Source organism: Pan troglodytes, chromosome 11 (genome assembly GCF_028858775.2).
Source record: "Pan troglodytes isolate AG18354 chromosome 11, NHGRI_mPanTro3-v2.0_pri, whole genome shotgun sequence".
Classification (NCBI taxonomy): domain Eukaryota; kingdom Metazoa; phylum Chordata; class Mammalia; order Primates; family Hominidae; genus Pan; species Pan troglodytes.
Window position 1 is genome coordinate 4,013,285 of NC_072409.2, and position 21,230 is coordinate 4,034,514.

General features: G+C 61.5%; 1 protein-coding gene across 8 annotated transcripts in view; it reads right to left on the bottom strand.

The window, feature by feature from the left end:
• The window catches only part of RXRA (retinoid X receptor alpha), a 114,665-nt gene that overhangs the window by 26,668 nt on the left and 66,767 nt on the right, over positions 1-21,230 (bottom strand). For 6 of the 8 annotated variants that reach the window (XM_016962037.3, XM_054658493.2, XM_054658492.2 and 3 more), the window contains exons 2-4: positions 11,933-12,183; positions 5,544-5,694; positions 4,724-4,903 (exon numbers count right to left, since the gene is read on the bottom strand). In XM_016962037.3, coding sequence (XP_016817526.1) covers positions 4,724-4,903; positions 5,544-5,694; positions 11,933-12,183 — 582 coding nt within the window. Of the gene's footprint in view, positions 1-4,723; positions 4,904-5,543; positions 5,695-6,348; positions 11,391-11,932; positions 12,184-12,274; positions 12,417-21,230 lie in introns of those variants that run through there. The other 2 variants (XM_054658491.2, XM_016962038.4) reach the window with 2 other exon arrangements.

The window sequence follows — 21,230 nt, forward strand, 5'->3', positions numbered from 1 at the left end:
GGGTCCCAGGCCCCCAGAGACAAGCTGGCCTAGGACTCAGGGTGCAGCAGCCCCTCAGAAGCAAAGGACATCTCTGACCTGCCACAGCCCCTCAGGGTCAAGCAGGAGGGAGGGGGTGTGGGGAAGGGCAGACAGCTCCGAGGCAGGCATGTCGGAGCCGAGGGGCGTCCCCAGGCCCACTGGCTCCTCTGGCTTGGGTAGTGGCAATGGCTGAGTCCTTCCTCCATCCCTTGTGCAGCCCAGGGCTGGGCCCAAGACAGGCAGGACCGAACTCCACCAAACCATTCTGGCCTCCTCTTAAGGGTGGGGAGACAGAGACCCAGAGAGCAGCGCCAGAGGCCACACAGCAAGCTAGAGTCTCTAAAGGGAGTGACTTACCTTCCCTCCAGGGCTTCAACCTAGAGCAAGGCATCAGAACACGAGAACCATGCACACACACGTGCACACAAACCATGCAGACATACACACACAGACACACAGAGACATACCACACCACACATACCACACCACAGACATATCACACACACCACACGCACACCCATACACCACACAGACATACCACACCCACGCCCACACGTGACCACTGCTCTCCAACCCCACTACCAGCCACGCACAGCACTCTCATCCACCCCCAAGCTCGCAGGGGTCTTCCTGATGCCCCCAGCCCATCACAGATGAGGAACCTGAGGACTGGGCGAGGCAAGGTCACTTGCCCAGTGTCACAGGCCAGAAGGCAAGAGGGCCACACTCGAGCCCAGCCGGGGCTCCCTTCCCACAGCAGAGACCTGTGGGTCAGCCACATCCCTGCAGTGCACGCACATGCACACACGTGCACACATAGGTGCACACGCGCCAGACCCTGCTGTTTCCACACCCAGTCCTTCAGAGCTGGAGGGTGGGCACAGGAAGCAAAGGCAGGCAGGAAGGAAATGGGAAGCAGCCTTCCTGAGGGAGGAGGAGGAAGCAGAATGGGGGACAGCCACTGCCCCCTCTAGACCAATGTCTCCCCCCACGACCCTGGGCGGAAGCTAGGTCTTTTCCATCGGACTGGGAACCCCCAAGGGTGAGGCCTGTCTTCCCCATCAGAGCACCTGTCCCCGCGGGACCCCCAAGCCCTGCCCCCTCCCCGGCTTCAGCAAACAGGCCCAGGCTCAGCTTGGCAGAGGGCCAACACCCCCCACTGCCCATCCCCCCACCTCTGCCCACCCCCGGTCCCGGGAATGCTGCAGAACGAGTCCCTCCTGGTGGCTGCCTGCGCGTGCAGGCCCCATTGCCCAACCTGAGATGCTATCAGCCTGTGGTATCCTACCGCATAGGGGTGGGAACCCATCTGCCCCAGAGCCAGAGTGGGCCCTTGCCGGGGGCAGAGTCACCGCATGGGGGCACCTGGGCCATCCTGCCTTCAGCCAGCCCCAGGACCAACCCCAGGAGACTCCCTCACAGCACTGCACTGGGATGCGACGCCTCAGCTCCAGCCTGTTTCCAGGGGTCTGATCACAAACAGGGACCACTTGACACCAAGGCCAGTGGGCGGAGCTGCCCGCCAGGGGACCTGACACTTAGGAGGGCTCAGTCCCCAGAGCCGACAGCTCCCATCCTGCATGCTCTGGGCCACAGGCACCTAGTGTTGGCCAACTTGGCCCCATAGCTTTCTCCAGGGCTGCTGCAATGCCTCACCCATGCAGCCAACAGCCCTGCCCTCCGCTGTCGGGGAGCCTGCCTTGCAGTGGTTTGCCCAAGAGGAGAGAGGGGGGTGCTCTGCACTTCAGGACCCATCTGGAGCCAAGGGGTCTTGCCCAGCACCCAGACGCAGGCCGGGGAGGAGGGTGCCTGCCAAGCCCTCCCAGCCACCGTTTCCACGTGGGGTCCCTGCAGGACGAGTGCCTAGGCTGCACCAGGGGCCCCGTTACTGCCCAAGAGTAAGGAGCTCCACAGGCCTGGCTGTGCAGCCCACACAGCCAGGCTGGGGGAGGCAAGAGACTCCCCCTGTGCACAAGGAGAAGCACTGGCAGCAGGGCACGTTTGGCACGGGGGCCTCACTGCCTCCTCACCGCCCACACAGAGGTGCCCTCCACGCCGAGGCTGAGTTCTGCAGCTGTGTTTGGGGCGAGAGCGCTCGGCAGCATTCTGACTGCAAGTTCACGCCTCAGAATCCTGTTGGAGGCAAAGGGGAGGAGGTCCCTTGACAGCAGCAGCAGTTTCTCTCGCGGCCCTAAGTCTGGTCTCCAGGGCTATGCGCTGCCAAGAGGAAGGACCGGAAGCAGGAAGGACCGGCAAGAAACGGGGGCCACGCCTGGTGCTGGCCCTTAGACCTCCCCACGGCTCACCTCTCTATACCCCATTTCTCTGTCTCACAGGTATGGGGCGAGTGAGACCATGTGTGGGGATCAGGAAGGGGGTGTCCAGGGTGGTCCCCCACATGGGCTGCTCCTAACAGGACCCAGTCACCGATGGGCACCAGGGGAGCGGTCAGACCAGGTGACTCCAGGTCCCCCCAGCCCCAACACTGCACGGTTCCACTGGGATGGGATGGGGTGTCGTCCCCAGGCTTTGGGGGGCCCAGGCAGCTGGAGTCTGATGATCCCAGGCACATGGATGACTGGGCTGCAGGGCCTTAGGAAGGAGTCAGTGCAGCCTGGAGGGTCCGGGACGGGGCTCAGAAAGGCCATCACCGACTTCCGAGGGCCGGGTGTGATGACAGCCTCAGACTTCACGGACACTGCTCCCTGCAGCCAGGCCTGTGGTGCCGACACCTTTTCATTCCTCAGGCGTCAACAGCCCTCCTGCCTGCCTGCGTCTCACCGGGTGCCCGAGGCAGGGTCAGGTGCCTCCTCTGGGCTCCCACAGTGCCTGAGCTTCCCCTAAGCCTGCACTGGCTGCCCCCTGGGCCCCCCCTGGTTATCTGATGATCACTTTCAAAGGACAGCGAGCTTACTGCTGCAGGCCCAGGCCAGGCATCAGCCATGCACAGCGCTCTCATCTGCCCCCAAGCTCGCAGGGGTCTCCCTGAAGCCCCCAGGATCTGAGAGTGGTCTCGGCTAAACCAAGCTCTCTGTGCTGTGGCATCCTCACAGAGACTGCCAGGCTAAGGCTGCACACGAGGCCTTCCCCCCCAGCTCCGGCCACGCCTCGGGCCTCCACCCCAGAACAGGCCAGTCTCCACACCTGGGCACAGGGGCCCCGGCCACTGCCTACCATGCCTGCCCCTGTCCCAGTTTCCATCTTCCAGGGACAAGGCTGCACCTGCCACCACAGCAAGCCTCCCTGCCCACACCAGGCACCCGGAAGAACCGGACTGGGTCCACACCTCTCCAGGCTGGACACACACCTCTCCAGGCTGGACACACACCTCTCCAGGCTGGGCACACACCTCTCCAGGCTGGGCACATGCTCCTCTGCCCTCTGGTGAAAGCAACAAGGTCTGATTGGGGGCCAGGGCCCAGCATGTGACCCTGAGCAAGGCTTGAACCGTCTGCCCTCGGTTTCCCAACCTGCACAGCAAAGGGTGGGCCTGAGCAAACGTCAGCACTCCGTGAAACACGAATCCCCATCAGAAAGGCCTGACTGGCAGCACTGGGCATGGCCACACCAGCTCTGGAAGGCAGCTCTGCTATGCAGGCACAAGGACCTCACACCAGCCCATACACCACACTCAGCCTCGCAGCCCAAGGAGGACACCCTCCAGGAGCACGGCACCTGGCAGAGGCTCTGATTTCTCAACAGGACCATTAAGGCTGAGAAGACATACACAAGAGAGATGATGAAATGAAACTGCAGCACCAAGGCGGCCACTCAGGACATCCCTGACGGTGAGACAGTGGCGTGGGTCCTGTTTGGGGACCCCACCAGGGGCTGGCGGGGAGGAAGTAAGACACACCAGCCACACAGGTGTTGGGCCTCAGGAGCAGCACGGCAGAGGACAGAGGAAGGGTGTCCTGCAGAGCGGGGGGGACAGGGACAGACCAACAGATCTTCACCCCAGACAGCACCTCCCACCCCCACAAGGCCCAGGGCACGGGACCCGATGGGAGGAATTGAGGCACACCCCCAAACGTGTGTGCAAACCATGACCCAGGGACCCACTAAGAGGCCAGGAATCGCCAAACCTGAGAGGGAAAGGGGATGTGACAGATGGGGAAACTGAGGACCACAGCCAGCCAGGACTGGGAAGTCACAGTGCCTGTGGGGCCCGGGACTCCGACCCAGGTCTGGCTGGATGACTTGACAATTTCGGTGACATCCGGGGAGGGACTTCCCTGCAAACCGCCCCGACACAGATTTGTTAATAAGACGAGCACAAAAATAAAAGGAAAGGAGGAACTGCTCCAAGAGCCTGGGGGCCATCCGGCGGCCCTGCGGGGTGCCACAGAGTTCGCCTCGGGAGGAAGCCGGCCCGGGACCACCCCTGGCATCCAACAGCTCAGAAGATGCCCCCGCTCCACCTCTCCAACCTAAGCAGTGCCACCTGAGGGTCTCCTTGACCATCCCCTCACCAGACAGCCAACGCCAGCCAGAACATGCCGCCCAGGACCCATGTGTGCCCACGCTCTGGGCCGCACGTGTGCCCACGCACTGGGCCCCGCCCCCACTCCTGCCTTGGCCTTGCCATGCTTCTGTCCAGGCCACTCACTCCCTGTTGTCCATCTCGGGCGTCCACGCACAAGCCCGGGCCCCACTGTTTGTCCAACACCTGCCCGCGCCCCCACCCGACGCCATGGCCTACCTTCCCGCTTCATGCCCATGGCCAGGCACTTCTGGTAGCGGCAGTACTGGCACCGGTTCCGCTGCCGCTTGTCAATCAGGCAGTCCTTGTTGTCGCGGCAGGTGTAGGTCAGGTCCTTGCGCACCGTCCGCTTGAAGAAGCCCTTGCACCCCTCGCAGCTGTACACTCCGTAGTGCTTGCCTGCGGGACAGGGCAGAGCAGGGCTGGGGAGCACCCACCGCCCCGACAGGGAGCCCAGCCCCCATCCAACGCCGCCACTACCAGCTGGCGGGCCAGGCCTCAGAAAGGGACCTGCTGGTCTCCAGACCCCTACCTGGGCTCAGACTGGGCCCCAGCCTCACTCTCTCTGCTCCTCCGAGGACAGCTTGGGAGTGGGGCAGGGACAAATCCCAGCCCACCAGGGACCAGGGCCCCAGGCAAGTCACCTGCTCTGTGTCTGCACTGTGCAGCCCGTTCTTCCCTCTCAGGCTGTTGGGGGTCAGTGGCACAACACGGGCCCCTTGCCCAGACCCAGCCAAGGGAGGAGGCGCAGCACTGGCTGCCCCCATGCTGACCTTGCCATCAGCAGCCACCTCCTCTCCAGAAGCCTCAGGCTGCCCTGTGCCCCACCCCACCCAACACTCACTGTCCCACAGACGTGAGAACCCTGGAATGGCCTCGCAGAGCCTTGGGAGTGGGGCATGGCCCAGGCACCTGCCTCCCTGCACCCTGGCCTTGGGTCCTGCTTGGCCCACAGGAGGGTGATTCGGGGAGGCCTCCAGACCCTGCAATGGCCTGACAACCCTGTCCCACCAGCCCCTGGCCCCCACAGCAGCGGTACCTGAGGAGCGGTCCCCGCAGATGGCGCAGATGTGCTTGGTGAAGGAAGCCATGTTTCCTGAGGGGTGGGCGGGGACCTTGAGGACGCCATTGAGGCCCAGGGGGGGCTTGATGTCCTCGCTGCTGCTGACGGGGTTCATAGGTGAGCTGAGCTGGGGGGGCAACCACAGCAGTCAGCGGGGTGCACACCAGGTTTGTCCCTATGTCCCCCACAGCCCTGCAGCAAGGATGGTGCAGCTGTACCCCCAACTTCACATACAGACACCGAGGCTAGAGAGGGCCATGCCCCCCACCCGCCACGCTGCTCCGGAGCAGCGGGGCCACTGTGCTTGCTCAGCAAGGCCAGCAGAGGCTGTGGCAACCTCAGGACTCGCCCGCAGCAGACCCCAGGCCTCTGTGGAAAAGGACCTTCAACACCCCCTCCAACACATGGGCGGTCCCTGCTTGCAACACCCTGCCCGCTGCCCACCTAAATGAGAGCTGCCTCTCATTACTGAGCCCCTGGCAGTGCCCAGCCCCGCTGGGTGCCCCCGGACACTCCATGAGGCAGGCACTCTGGGGGGTCCCAACCCACACATGAGGACGCCGAAGCCCAGTTCCCAGGACGGAGGAGGGCTGGGGACCCCCCCAGAACCACACATATACCCCACAACACCACAGGGCAGGGGCCCTGGTCACATGACCCAGGAGAGGGGAGTGGACACCCCCGGGCATCCGGTGGCACGACACCACTGGCCTCTCTGCACACCCCTCCGCCCCACCCGCCGGCCCGCACGCTGCCGCCCGGGCAAGCGTGGGAAACTCACCCGGTCACCCTGGCAACAGCTGCAGCGTGCAGTGACACAGCAGTTTTGGTTCCGCTGCCTCCACCCAGCTCTGCAGTCAGCGCCAAGGACCCACAGGCGCTTCCCGCTGCAGCCTGCCAGCCAGCCCGGCTGCGCAGGGCGGTAAGCGCTTGGCCAGGCAGCCCCCAGCCTCCACTTCTGCAAACCCCTGCTGCCGCTTGTGCGCAGGAAGCTCCCCTCCTTCCTTCCTCAGGCCTCCAAATCCCATCCCCCCTTCTCACGGGACAGGAAGAGTTTGAGGCTCAATGCAAGCAAAGCAGAAACCACCGCAAAGCCTCCTTTCACATGGACCTCGGTGCCTGGAATGAGTGTTCCAGCCCCAGCTTGTTCTGGCTTCTAGGTTCTTCCTCGATCTGCCCAGGTGGGCTGTGAGGCTTTACGAGGATGCTTGGTCCCTGCAGGACTCAGGTGGGCTGCGAGAGGCCAGGAGGTCCCCCCGTGACAACTCAGCACAGTGGGGGTGCCATGAAGCTCCCACTGGAGAACCGGGTGGCCACTGTGTGACTCACCAAATGCCCAGTGTTCATGTCCACAGGCAGCAGGTGCGCTTCTCAGAGAAGGGAGGGAACTGAAGGGACAAGAGAAAGCCCCAGACGTCTGCCGAGGGGTGCAGTGCCTGGGCTTTGCACCCACACTTGACACTCCCTGCATGGGAAACCCTGGGGGTCCCAGATGCAGAGGCTGCGGCTCAGGGAGGTCAGGGGCTGGCCAAGGTCACACATGATCCCCCACGCTGCAGAAGGCGAAAGTGAAGCCCCTGAAGGGACAGAGCTCGTCCAAACTAAGTGCCCAGCTGGCCCTGCCCCGTGCTGGGCTCCGGGAGGCACCAGGAGACAAGGCCCTGCCCAGCCCTCCAGGGCTCGCTGGTCTAGTGGCTGTCTCGCTTGGAGGCACTGGAGGCCCCAGAGGCAGATCCCTGGCTCCGGATTCTGCCTGCCTCCTACGTTCTCGTGTGACATTCGGAAAATTATTTAATCACTGTGAGCCTGAGTTTCCTCATCGGCAAAACTGGAACAATGTTAGTGCCTACTTCTTTTCTTCTTTTTTTCCGAAACAGGGTCTCACTCTGTTGCCCAGGCTGGAGGACAGTGGCACAATCACAGTCACTGCAGCCTCAAACTTCTAGGCCCAATTGATCCTCCTGCTTCAGCCTCCTGAGTAGCTCGGATTACAAGTCCATGCCACTGCACTCAGCTATTTTTTTTTTTTCTAGTGGTGGGGTCTCAACTATGTTGCCCAGGCTTGTCTCCAACTCCTAGGCTCAAGCAATCCTCCCGCCTCGGCCTCCCAAAGTGCTGGGATTACAGGCGTTGAGCCACCATGCCCAGCCAGTGCCTCTAAGAGCTGATTAAGTGTAACTGAGTCGCTCCATGTGCCAGGGCTCAGAGCAGAGCTCGCAGACAACTCACTGTCTTACAGGGAGGCCGGCGGCTGCAGTGAGCACTCAAGCTTCCTGGAGGAGATGGGCCAGGGCCTGGGAGGAAGAAAGGGGTGTCCCAGGCAGAGGGGCCCCCAAGCCAGTGTTCAGAGGTGGGGAAGCAAAGGGCTTGTTTGAAAAAAGGAAAGAAGTAGGTACAGCCAGGGCGGGGATCAGGTCAGAGCAGGGGCAGCAAAGGCATCCACAAGCAGGAAGTGTCGGGCACCCTCGCTTTGTGCCCTAGCACTGGGGAGGCACCGAGGCATGTGAGCAGGAGCCCCTTGGTCCAGAGGCTGGAGGAGCACAGGCCATGACTCTGCAGGTCCAGGTTGCTCGGAAGCACAAAGGAAAGGAACTCACGCACTTCCTCTTTCTAGGCTGTCCCAAACCACCTCGGGTGGGTAGGGATCCACCTGCCGCCTCCCGGCCCCCCATGTGCAGTCCCTTGGGCCTAGCACCTGCCCTGGGTAAACTGAGGGAGCACCAGAGCAGCCCTGGCCGGGAAAGGGACTCCAGGCAGGACGGAATGGCAGACGGTCCCCCTCCCTCTCAGTGTCAGGGCCAAGCCAGCTCCTGCGCTGAACTCAGCGTGCATCCCTGGCTCCCCCAGACCTCAGTGATATCAGAGGGTCTGGCTAGCCCAGTGAGCCCAGGGCCCGGTGAGCCTCTGCACATCTGAGAAGAGTGGAGCCCGGGCTGAGGTACCCATCCTGGCTGCAGGCCCTGGGGCCACCCACCTTGCTTCTTTGGGCTCACCTGGAGGACGGTCCAGGCTGCAGAAGCAAGGCTGTGCCAGGATGGGGAGGCCAGGTGGGCGTTCTTCCGCCCTTCCAGCCCCAGGCTGCTGGGCCTCGGGTTGGCTCACAGCCCCCGGAGCACAGCACAGGGCCGCCCCCGGGGTCTGCCTTGGTCTGTCCCTCCCCCAGTGGGCTCCACAGCCCCCCAGCTATCCAGGGTCTCCTCCCACACTCCCTGCTCCCGCTCCCAGGAGAGCCAGGCTGCCATTGTTGCTTCGCTGGAGCCTCAGGACTCCACGCGTGGCCAGGGTGGGGGCCATCGCATTTCCCCTTTCAGATCCTTGGCACTTATTTCAGTTCCCGCCGCCTCGATGCCCCACCCAGGTCTCCTGCCCGTCTCTTGGCTCTCTCCTCACACCCACCACACCCTTCCTTCCTGAGCCCTTGAAGGGTCTCTCCACCAGCCCCGACTTGGGAAAGGCCCACTCTGCGCCAGGAGCAGGCCCCTGGACCTTGCTGGACCTCATCTGTCCATCGAGGCAGGAGCAAACCAGCTCCTCTGCACACTCCCCTCCGACCTCAGTCCCTGGCGGGTAGGCGCCTGTGCTGCCCTGCTTCCGACCCCGTGAAGCCCGCTCAGCCTCGCGTCCACACTCCCTGTGCACACATTACAGCCCCACAGGCCCTGGGCAGGCCCTCCCACCAGGAGGCTTTGCTAGAGCTCAGAGGCCTTGACACCAAGTCCAGCTCCATGCCGGGCTGTGTGGAAGCTGGCACCAACTCACTCCACCAATACCTGCAACGCGCCCAGGTGAGCCGGCTGCAGCCAGGAAGGCTCTGGGACACTGTGGGGAATGTCCCCCGGGCCTGCTCTGGAAGTACAGCCTGCAGACCAGGGAAGAGATTTGGGACAGCTCAGGGGCCAGGCAGCTGCGGTCTGGCCTGGGTCTACCCAAGCCCCCCAGACTCCTATTCCCCCACCAGGAGGGGTCGAGTGGCCTGGACGCCGCCACATGGAAGGCCCTTCCTGGCCATGGACTTGAGAAGGCAGAAGGCAGCATTTGGCAGAGTGCCTGGCCCTCCCCAACAGCAGCAGAAGTCAGAGAATCTCTCTGGCTCCAGCGACTCTGACTTTGCGGTTGTGGTTTTGGGGCTAGGAGTGGGGGCACATCCCTCCTGAAACCCTGCTCACACTCCCATGAATGTGAGGAACCCCAGGGTTCCAAGACAAACTGCTGAGGCCTCGAAGCTGGACTCAACCCCCAGGGAAGGAGCCATGGGTTCTGGGGAACCAGGGCCAAGTCAAGCATGGGCCTCAGACCACGGCAAACTAACTGCGGGTGAGACCCACAGCCCAACGGCAGACCGACGCCAACAGCGGCCGGGCAGGGAACGTCTGGGGCAACCCGTGTCTGCTCCTCACCCACACCCACCCCGGGGACCTCGCCAATGTCAAGGGGACCTGCACCACTCACTCCCAAGCAACTTGGCTTCAACAAGTCCCTACTTTGTGCCAGGAGCCTGGCTGCACAGGAAGCAACAGAGAATGGCCCAGAAGCAGCCCTGAAAAGCCTCCTCCCCTAGTGCTGCCCATCCCCTCCCCGAGAAGGGCTCAACAGTGCCGAGGACACCAGGCACCCCTGAGGATTCTGGGAGCACCACTGCCACCCGCAGGGGGTAACCTACTGTGCACTAGACCCCTGGGTGTCCAGGACAGGCGGCTGACCTGGGAGGACCCAGCAAGGGGCATCCTGGGGCCCTGGGACCCAGCAGGTGCCAGCCAGTGAGCCAAGGGACAGGCGGAAGCCGAGTCTTCATCGCCCTCTCGCCACAGGGCACCGTGCTGCCAACAAGAGCAGGGGCAGGGCTGGTGTGCTAAAAATAACATGACCAGGCCTCCCTCGTGCCAGCACCTTGGGCCTGCTGCCTGCTTTCGGAAGGCCAGGTGATATGAGGGGGACACGGAGCAGAGGCCCCAGTTCTTCTGCACACATCCCCCAGAGCAGAGGGGCTTTGATGGGGTTGGCCCAGAAAGCCAGCAAGATTCTCCAGGGAAAAGGAGCTCGGGAGGTCAAGGCCAGCTCTAAACAGGGCCAGGTGGATGGGCAGCAGGCCGGCTCCAGACCCCAACCACAGCCCAGTCCTAGGTCAGGAGCAGTCCTGGACTACTCGGGAGATGGCATGGGGGCTTGGGACTAGGTGTCCACCTGCTGCCTCCTGGCCCCCTCACATGCAATCCCTTGGGCCTAGTGCCTGCCCTAGGTAAACTAAGGCAGGGCAGCAGGGGGCTTGGGAGTCCACAGGACACATCTGGTGCTGTCAGCTGTGTGTGGGCAGAGGAGCTCCTAGGGCGAGTCCCACCCGGGTGGGCTGTCCTGAGATGGCACCAAAACTCTGCCATGGAGCCTTCAGCTACTAGGGACACAGGGTGAAACCCAAACACAGAAATTCAGAGCGGAAGGAGCACCCCTGCTCATGTGAGGAGCCCCTGGAGAGGGAGGGCCTAGTGGGAGTCTGGGAGGTTCCGGCCGGCCAGGTGGAAATCCACAAGCAACCACCGGGAGCCAGGGGACGAGGCCCAGCCTCGCCCTCCACCCTCACAGACCGGACACCCCAGGGCTGGGGACAACTCCACAAGAGACACGCGGGGTGTCTTCTCCAAGGAAGAAGGGGAGCACGGGCCAGGTCCCCAAGTTCTCCATGACAAGACCTGGACTGTGCCAGGCTCTGCCAGGCACCAGCCCTTCCTGATCCAGAAACAGCCCAAAGGGCCAGGCTGAGCTGGAGAAGCGACTGGGCAAACCTCAACTGTGGAAAAGGTCCCCACGCCCCACAGACGGCCAGGCGCCCACAGAGCCGTGGGGGAGCCGAGACCACACAGCACCGCTGCCACACCCGGCCACTGCAGGTCCCAGGGCCGGCATCCCTGAGAGGGGACGCAGCTGCCCTGAGCCCGAACACGCCTTCCCTGGGGGCCCTTTGGCCTGGGTGTAAGCAGAGACTTCAGGGGAGGACCCAGGCTGTGTGGGCACAAGCTTTTGGGGAAACAGGCTTAGGCCTGAGGGAGGCCACAGCCTCTCTCTGCTGAGCCCCCCAGTCATGGGAACAGGGAGTCCCGAGCCCTCCAGCATGGGAAGGGGCCACGTGGGCAGATAACCAGCTGCAAGGCACCTCGGGTGATGATCCAAAGGCCCAGGCTCAGCAGTCAGCCCCACCTGGGCTCAAACCCCCACGGCACGCTGCTCCCCGAGGCTCTGTATACTCTGCGTCAAGCGGGGAGACCACAGCACCTACCTCCCAGACGCCTCAAGATGAGGCGGTCGTCCTGCAGTTGAAGCCACAGCCCCACCCGAGGCCCTACCCCCTCCCCTTGCCCCAGCCCCACACTCACCTGGGGGCTCCCAGTGCTGAAGCCCAGGGTGGGTGTGGTGGGCACCGACATGGAGTGGGGGCCCATGGGGGAGCTGATGACCGAGAAAGGCGGGCCCATGCCGTTGATGGGGGAGCTCAGGGTGCTGATGGGAGAATGCAGCTGTCCCGGGGAGCCGATGCCAGGCCCCAGGGACGGGTGCAGCGAGGGGGCAGCCATGGAGCCTCGCCCCGTCGGGGAGGTGAGGGAGGAGTTCACCTGGGCGGAGAAATCTGCAAGACAAGAAGCCGCAGGAGAGTGGTCAGTGCAGGTGACTCCAGGCCCCACCAAATGCCTGCTCCCCCCAGCTACAGATGCACGCACCTGCGGGAAGACCCTGGCACCCTCAAGGTGGCCCCGTGGGTCTCGACAGCTCTCTGACGCAAATTCACACTCACTACGGGCCAGGTGTGCCCAGAGCTCCCCTCCAAGGTACTGTTCTGCGCCTGACCCCCCGGCTTTAGGCTGGGCCTGTGGCAGACGCAGACGAACCCGCTGTGAATGAGCCCCAGGATGCCCGCCTGGGTCGCTCCAACCCTCAGCACTCCAGGCCCGTCCACCTGGGAAAGCAGTGAGAGGAGTGGCTGGTGGCCGGGACTAGTCAGCCCCTCTGCCCATCTCCACAGGGACTCAAGGTGAAGGTCTGGGAATAATCATGAAAGGCAGAAAGGCTGACGTCGCCGAGCACCTGCCGTGTACCAGGACCTGGTCAGTTCTGAGCGTGGGTAAATTCGTGGATTTGGGAGGTCTGCAGTGAGCACCATGATTCTCCCATTTTACAGATGCGGGAAGCCAGGCCCTGAGTACTCAGAGCTGCCTGTGGCCAAGCCAGGACTGGCGGCGCCTGCTGACCCACTCCCATGTCTGTGGCCCTAACCAGCAGGCCACACTGCCTGGGCCTGCTCAGGTGCCACAGCAGTGGTCGCCCGGGCACCGGACACTCAGGCCCCTAGCTCCATGCTCTGAGGTCTGTTTGAGGGGACCAGATGGGTGGAATGGGGCACCTCTCACGTGGGCGGTGGGCTGGACGCTGCTGGGTGGCTTTGTGCAAGGCCTTGGTGTGTGCCAGGAACAAGAGGGCAGCCCATAGGGTCGCAGGAGAGGCTGGGACCTCCCACACTCCCGCCTTTGAAATCAGAGATTTCAAAGCCCCAGCCACACTTCAGGAGGCGCCCCCTTGCCCCGCACCCTGGAGGCTGGCACTGCGGAAGGGAGGCTCCCAGGTGGCGAATCCACTGCCCATGGGCCTGAGCAGACCACTGGGAAATGTCGGAGCCCACCCAAGGCAGCACAGACAGCAGCACGTGCCGGGAGCTGGAGGCACTGCCTGCCTGCCCCCACCCTATCTCCGACGGGCTGGGCACACGGGGCAAGCCACTCTCCCTCTCTGGGCCTCAGCCTTCCCATCTGCAGAATGGCTCTCAGGCCCTCCGTGCCTTGACCTGTGGCAATCACAGGCACTTCTGGGGAGTCGAGCAGGACCATGAACACATAGAGTGGCTATGACTGAGCCCACATGCCCCAGGTCAGGGGACACCCCTGGCTCCACCCCTCCACAGCCCCAGGAAGACTTCACCTCCCCAAGCCTCAGAGCAGCTGTGTCCAGGGCACTGGCTCACTCGCTGGGTGCCAGGCTAGAGCGGGAGGAAGCCCTGGGCCTGGCCTCTCATGGGCATCTGCCTCCTGTGCACCCTGCATCTCAGGAAGACATGGCATGAGCTTTAGGATGCCACCACCACTCGGCAGCGTGGGGACTCGGGCCACTCCTGACCCCGTCCAAAGCCGGCACTCTTCTTATCTCACACAGCTCTGCTGCCCCCAGCAGCTGGCCAAGGCCAGCTCAGAGGCAGCAGGAACACAGAGGTTCTGCCACCCTGTGCCCACCTCTGCTCAGGAGCATTTGCCCATTCTTGTCCAGCAGCCTCAGATCTGCTCCACACACCCCCTCTTGCTTCCTCTCCCAGGGAGGAAGGTGCAGAAAGGAGGCCTGGAAGCCAGCACTGCCCTGATTCAGCCAGCACTGCTCAGATTCAGCCAGCACTGCAGGGGCCTGGCTGCCACTAGTGCCCCATCGCAGTCGGGGTACAGACCCCACCAGCAAATGAGCCTTGTCTGACACACTGGAAACCTTCATCATTCACAATATTGGGAATAAGCCATTTCATTGAACTAAAAATGCAGACTTAAGGAATTCCAGAACCAGATGTTGGTGGCACCTACTGGCTAAGACAGGTACTGCAAACCAGCCCTATTGGTCATTCAACTCCTGGGAGGAGGACAGGCAGGACCCACATGTAGATATCAAACACATGCAGCCCAGAGGTCTCCACATCCAGAATCCCCAGGTGCAGAAGGCCAGGGAGAGAACAGCTAGGGGCTGACAAGAAAAAGCAGGCAAAAGAGTGTGTCCAAGACAGACAAACACAAAATCAGGCTGCTCACGAGTCTATGAAATACCTGCATAACCTGATGTTACTGATTCCTGCAACTCTTGGAGAAGCTACCACCACCAGCCTGTGACAGACAGGGAAACTGAGGCATAGAGAAGGTGTGTGATGAGAACTGCCCCAAAGGCACACTCCCAGAAACCTGCAGCTGCCCCTAGGCCAGGCAACCATGCCCACCAGGGCACTGCGGGGACCCTGGGAATGCCACATGGCTGCCTCATCACAGCCCCACCTCACCCACCTTCAGCTGACCCCTGCCGGAGGAAACCTGAGCCAGCTTCTTCCTTTACCAAGCCTCAGTTTCCTCATCTGTGAAATGCAGACAGGCACGCGTACTCAGCAGCAAGTTCTGCTCAGCCCCAAATCCACACAGGCTGAGCCTGGACCAGGGCTGGGCCCTCCTTATCCAAGCCAATCCAGGGAAGCACTGTGCTGACTTCAAGGCAGAAGGGACAAGAAAGCATGACTGTGCACAAATTGGCTTTGCAGCCATCTCCACCAGGTAGCCCTGGGAGCACCTGGGAGGAGGCCGGGCCATGCAGGGAGCCCAAACCTCAGCACTGCATTCAGAAGCCGGGCCTTGGAATGGCCTGATCTGAGGCCCCAGGCACCCCTGGGAAGGCCGCCCACCTTTCTTCCTGGCCTCTGGGAAGAAGATGGGAATTTTAAGGCCATGGGAGAAGACACTCCTGGATTCTTTCAGCTTCTCCACCCACCCCCTGCTCCAGATGTAATCTGGGAAGACTGGGGAGTCAGGGGGACACTGAGTTGGAGGAGGGGACTGGAGGGTTTCTGGGACAGCCTTCCAGGCCACCTCAGGAGCTGAATTATTTAAGCCAGCTGCCCCTGGGCCCCGCTCCCAGCCCTTCCTGTTTACACAGACTCTGTCCATAGCAGACACCTTCCCAGAGCCTGGGTGACAATAGGCTGGGTGTGTTTTCTGGAATCCTCTAGAGAGAGATGCTTTTTGGCCAGGAAGAGGATATTAAAAAAGAAGAGGCAAAAAATGCCTCGACATCCTCTACTCACAGCAAAGGGCCCCGTCCATGTGCGTGTGGGCTCTGTCTCTTCCAGGTCATTTATCCGTCCCCACCCCTGATTAAGTGGTGGCTCCCATAGGCGTTATTCTTAAAACATCCTACTTTGGGGCCGGGCGGGGTGGCTCACACCTGTAATCCCACAACTTTGGGAGGCTGAGGTGGGTGGATCACCTGAGGTCAGGAATTCAAGACCAGCCTGGCCAACATGGCAAAACCCCATCTCTACTAAAAATACAAAAATTAGCTGGACATGGTGGTGCACACCTGTAATTCCAGCTACTTGGGAGGCTGAGACAGGAGAATCGCTTGAACCTGGGAGGCGCAGGTTGCAGTAAGCAGAGATCACGCCATCGCACTCCAGCCTGGGTGACAAAAGCGAAACTCTGCCTCAAAAAAAAATAAAAAATAAAAAAATCCTACTTTGGACTTGCAGGGGCACTTGTTACCAGCTGGTCTTCACTGACTTCCGTGGCCCTCCAGGTTCACCCCCAAACCACAGGGACAGCCTCAGACACTCAGACCCAACCTGGGAGCCAGCAGACACACAGCCCTCCCCACACAAGGGAGCGGCAGAGGGGCCTGAGTGGCAAAAATGAATGGCGGGATCTGGGAACCTCAGAACCTGAGCCATACAGGGCCCCACAATCCCAGACCCTCACACCCCTTACACCCACCGTGCCCACTTAGGGACCACAGGCAATCAGTGTGACTCCGAACCCCAGGCGAGGAAGAGCTCAGGAAGCACTCAGGGACCTCCAGGGCTAAACGGAAGAGCAGAAAGCAGGCCCTGATCCCGGCAGGGGCAGTGCCCAGTAGCCCCAAGGCGCCTCTCACGGCTACTAGATTTCTATCCAGGAAGACTGCACAGAAGAAGTGGTGGAGTGATCGCTCCCTTGGCACAAAACTGACTCTAAAGTGCAGATACCTGGAGGCCGGGAGCAAAAGCCTTGTACCAGAGATGAATGCCCCGGAATGCCAGCACCCAGGGCAGGCACAGAGCAGCTCCCTGGGCCCCCAAATGGCAGATCCTGAGTGTCGGGGGCTAAGCGGCAGGTTTAGTAACATTGAACTAAGGAATGTTCTTGTCCTGACTGCTGCCCAGTGATGGCACAGGCTGCTCCGCGAGACGGTGAATTGCCACCACAGGTGTATGCAGGTACCACTCAGGACCCCAGGGACACTCACACCCCAGAGGGTCTGCTGGAAGAGGGAAGGGACACCCTGTTGACCAAAGTTCCTGAGCTGCACAGTTCCCTCCAGAACGCTCACCAGCGCCAGGATGCTTCTGCTGCCTGGACCCCAGAGCAGGAAGCCTGGGGAACCCCCACCAACTCCCTTCCGGCCTCTGCCTGGCAGGCGGGGGAGGCAGAGAAGGTGGCAGGAAATGCCAGTCTGACTGTGGTGGGGGCGGGGGCGAGCCCTCAGGACTCCAGCCCCCTCCTGGGCAGCCAGGGAACCCCCGGCTCTTGGAGAGGGGAACTCAAAGTCCCCACATCCCTTTGGAATCTGCAGGGCCAATCGCGGCAGGGTCTGAGCAGGCCACAGGCTGGGGCCGAGGGATCAGGTCACCTGTCTAGATGAAAAACAGAGGACACCCGGACCATCCAATCTGGGGCCCCAGGAAGCCCAGCGGAGGGAAGGACGGCGTTCTAAATGGGGGAGCGTGGGGTAGGGTCCCGTGGGCTCCACGGTGGGGAATCCAGGATGGTGCAAAGGAAAGGCAGGGTGCCCGGGAGGAGGGAGGAGCTTGGCCTGCGGTGAGGAAGCCCACTGGGTAAACCAGCACCCAGATGAGAGCTGGTCCTGAGCCTGCCTGCTCCCGGTCCCTGCAACGTCCCTGCAACCCTATGCCACCTGCCTGGGGACCCCCCCGCCCGGAACTGAAACCCCGTTGCAAGCAGTTAGCAGGCCCTCAGAGCTTCCTGGATCACCCACCTCCAGCCCCCACCTCCGGAAGTACTGCTTCCCCTGGCCTCCCAGGGGAGGGAGAAGGGCAGCGCTGGCGGGGACAGGGATGAGGACGTGGCAGGGACCACGGCGCGTCAAGGTTTGGGGGAAGCTGAAGGTGGTTAGTGTAGGAGGAAGAGGAAGGAAGTGGCTGCAAGCCCCAGAGGGTGAGGGGCCCTGAGGAACCAGGGTGGGGCGGGCAGCCATGCCCAACACAGGAGGTGCCGGCCATGGTGAGAATGGGCTTCTGCTCACCCTTGGGCCCACAAGACCCACCACTCCCTGATGGAGAGACCCTAGGCAACCCCTTAACCTAGATGAGCCTCAGTTTCCCCTTCTGTAAAATGGGCATGCCAACAGCAGAGGTTGTTGAAGATGGGCCCTATGGGCCCTCGGCGGGGTGGGCTCTCCGTACCTGCTGCACGTCTGTTTCCCGCCTCCCCGCAGGGGCAGGCAAAGACTCGGGCCTGTCACCTCCAGCCCCAGGAGCATGGCCCGCTAGCGGCCTCCAGGCCAAGTGTCAGCTTACAGCTCAGGTGGCCCAGGCTGGAATTTCAGCTCTTCTGAGGTTACCCTGCCCTTTCCCCAACCAACACCCTGGCCCTAAATCTCAGCACCATCTGAGGACAGGCCAGATTGGCCCTCCTGAATAGTTAGGAGAGACCCAGGCCTGCCTCCACAGGCGCCTGAGGGCCCCAAAGCAGGGTCTGATGACGGAGCTCCCTGAAGGCAATGCCAAGGGGCCCCATGGGGAGGTCCAGCCCCCCACCTCGGCCAGGCCTATGAAGTCACCCACCTGCGGGAACCTGGACACTCAGGCCCCTGCTCTGAGCCAGGGGTGCCCCAGAACCACCCAGACTCTGGAGGAGAAAGGAGGATGGGGCCTGGCACACCAAGGTGTCCATCTCCTTCACTGCAGCCCGCAACTGCTCACAAGACCCCCAGGAAGTGGCCTTAAGGACTGCCGGCCCCACACAGAGCCCTGACCAGCCTGCTCCCTAGCCCTGCCCTACCCAACCTTCCATGACACACGCAGAGATGCCCCAAGGGCCCAGTGAGACGGGCCCTTCCATGATCAGCCCCCCATGGCCAGCCAGTGGGCCAGGAGGGAAAGGGTGAGAAGGAAGCAGCGGTGGACACAGGAAGCCACGGTGAGGCCAGGCGGGACTCCGCCAAGGGAGGGACAGAGATCTGGGTCTGCACCAGACACAACACCACAGTCCTGCCAGCCCCATGGACATGTGGGAGTTGGGAGTGACCGGGGTTGCAGAGCCAGCACAGACAGGCTCCTGCCAGGACTGAGAGGGGACTGATGCTTCCCTGAGAGCCCACGGTGTCCCAGCCTCAGGACAGAGCCCAGCCAGGCCAGGTCGGTCAGGCTCTGGACTCCTGTCCGGCCTCTGCCTCTGTGAGTTTGGTCCCCTAGGTTCCACGTGACCAAGAGACCCTCAAGGACTCTGAATGCCAAACCCACTTTTATTATCACCAACCCCTGCACAAATGCAGAGAAAGCAGGATCTTGACTCCCTATCCGCTCACCCAGGAGGAGCCAAACACTGGCCTCTCCCTCCTTGAGCTCCATGGAGCCCCCTGACATTGCCTCTCACCCCTCTGCCCTCCCAGCCCAAGAGGCCCCCATGGTGGGGACCTTGTCCAGTTTCCCCAGTGCAAGATCAGGGGCTGGCACAAGGGGAGACTGGGAGACGCAGGGTAGTGAGGGGGCGTGATGTCAAGATGAGGGGACCAGGGGTGCTACCTGAGGCCTCTGGCCCCTGAGGCATGTAGCGTGCAAATGCAGCTGGCCAGGCAGCTCAGTCCACAGGGGATCCAAAGGCAGGGGTAGATCTGCAACCCAGACCTATGAGACCCTGCCCGGGCCTCCCCCAGAGACCTCCACGAGCTGCCAGGGCATGAGAATGAGGAAGAGTGACCCACACACCTTGACCTTCTCCAAGCCTCAGTCAGGAGACACCAACCTAACACCCTTCAGTCTTGACTGACCTCAAACTCCCAGGGCACAGGCAGTGGCCCCTCATGGAGACAGGCTCCATCAACACCCAAAGGGCCTCGGCAGGAAAACCACTCTTGATTATAAAACTCAGCTTAAAGCAATGTCTGTGAAGGCATCCAGCGAGCGTGCAATGACACATCTGCACTGTCACTGCCATCAACATCACCGTCATCATCACCACCGTCATCATCACCACCGTCATCATCACCGTCATCACCACCATCACTATGATCACCATCACCACCATTAACATCACCATCATCACCAGGATCAACATCAACACCATCATCATCACCATCAACATCACTGTCATCATCACCACCATTACCACCACCACCACTACTATCACTACGATCACCATCACCATCGTCATTAACATCACCATCATCACCACCATCATCACTACCATCACTACCTTCACCACTACCATCATCACCAACATTAACAACACCATCATCACCAGCATCAACATCAACACCATAAACATCACTGTCATCAACATCACTACCATTACCATCACCACCATCACTACGATCACCATCACCATTGTCACCACCATCATCACCACTAGGATCACCATAATCACCACCATCAACATCAACACCATCACCACCATCAGCAACATTAATATCATCACCGTCACCACCACCATGTACATCACCACCATCACCACTACCATTAATACCATGATCACCATCAACATTAACATCACCATCACCACCATCACCATCATCAACGCCATGACTACCACCACCACCACCACCATCACCACCACCATCACCATTACCACCACCATCACCACCACCATCACCAACATCATCAACACCATCATTACATCATCATCACCACCACCACCACCGTCATCATCACTACCAGCTGAGCAACCCCTTGCCCTGCTCCACTGTGCAAATGGCAGGCTGAAGCCTAGACAGAGAGGTTGACAAGTTTTGTCATAAATAGCAAGAGGATGGTGTTTTGGGTCCTCTTGGCCATACTGAGCAAGTTGAGGACTGGCCAGCGGCAGAAGGAAGAATAGGAAGTGGTGCCGAGGCTGATGGCCACCCTTGCACAGCCCACTCATACAGCCCAGGGGTGCTGGGGTTAGACCCAGTGGTGGCAGGTACAGCTGCAGCCCAGCCACAGTGAGGGAAGTGGGAAGCACACACAGGAGGAAGAGGGTGCTCAGGAGGGGGCTCCCCATGAGCAGTCAGTGCCTGCACCCAGGAAGCATTCAAGACAGAGCTGAGAGGTGAAGACACTCACTAACTGGGGCATGAGGGCTAGGGTTTTTGCAGGAACCCCACCCTGCCATGCCTACTCCCCTGAGAAGCCCACCATGGGAGCTGCGGCCACGGGCCTCACACCAGGCCCAGCTACATTCAACCAGATATGCACGCACCACCTTCCCCGAGTCTTGCAGCCGTTGCTATGATCACCCACCACGCTGGCAGGGCTGCCAGATGCCCATGGCGGCCACTGTCCAGGGATGCTCCAGGCGCTAAGGGGCACACTTAACCTGGGACCAGGCTGCCTGAACCACCATGGTTCAGAAGAGGAAACAGCCCCAGAGCAGCATCCACTCCCAAATTCTTGACAGCTTAGAGGCAGATGGGGACGGGGGGGCACACCTGGGCCAGGCAGCTGGGAGGTGCAGGCCAAACTCTTGACAGACCCCTGGTCCTCTGTGACCCAGCCTCCTGGTTGTGTCATGCCCCCTTCACCACCCTGTGTGTGCCCCAGTGCTACAGGGAGAAGAGCGCCCAGGTCGCTCATGGCTTTAGGCTGACGGCAGAGCCGGCTGCACCCCTCCCTGCCCAGCTCGCCCTACACTTGGT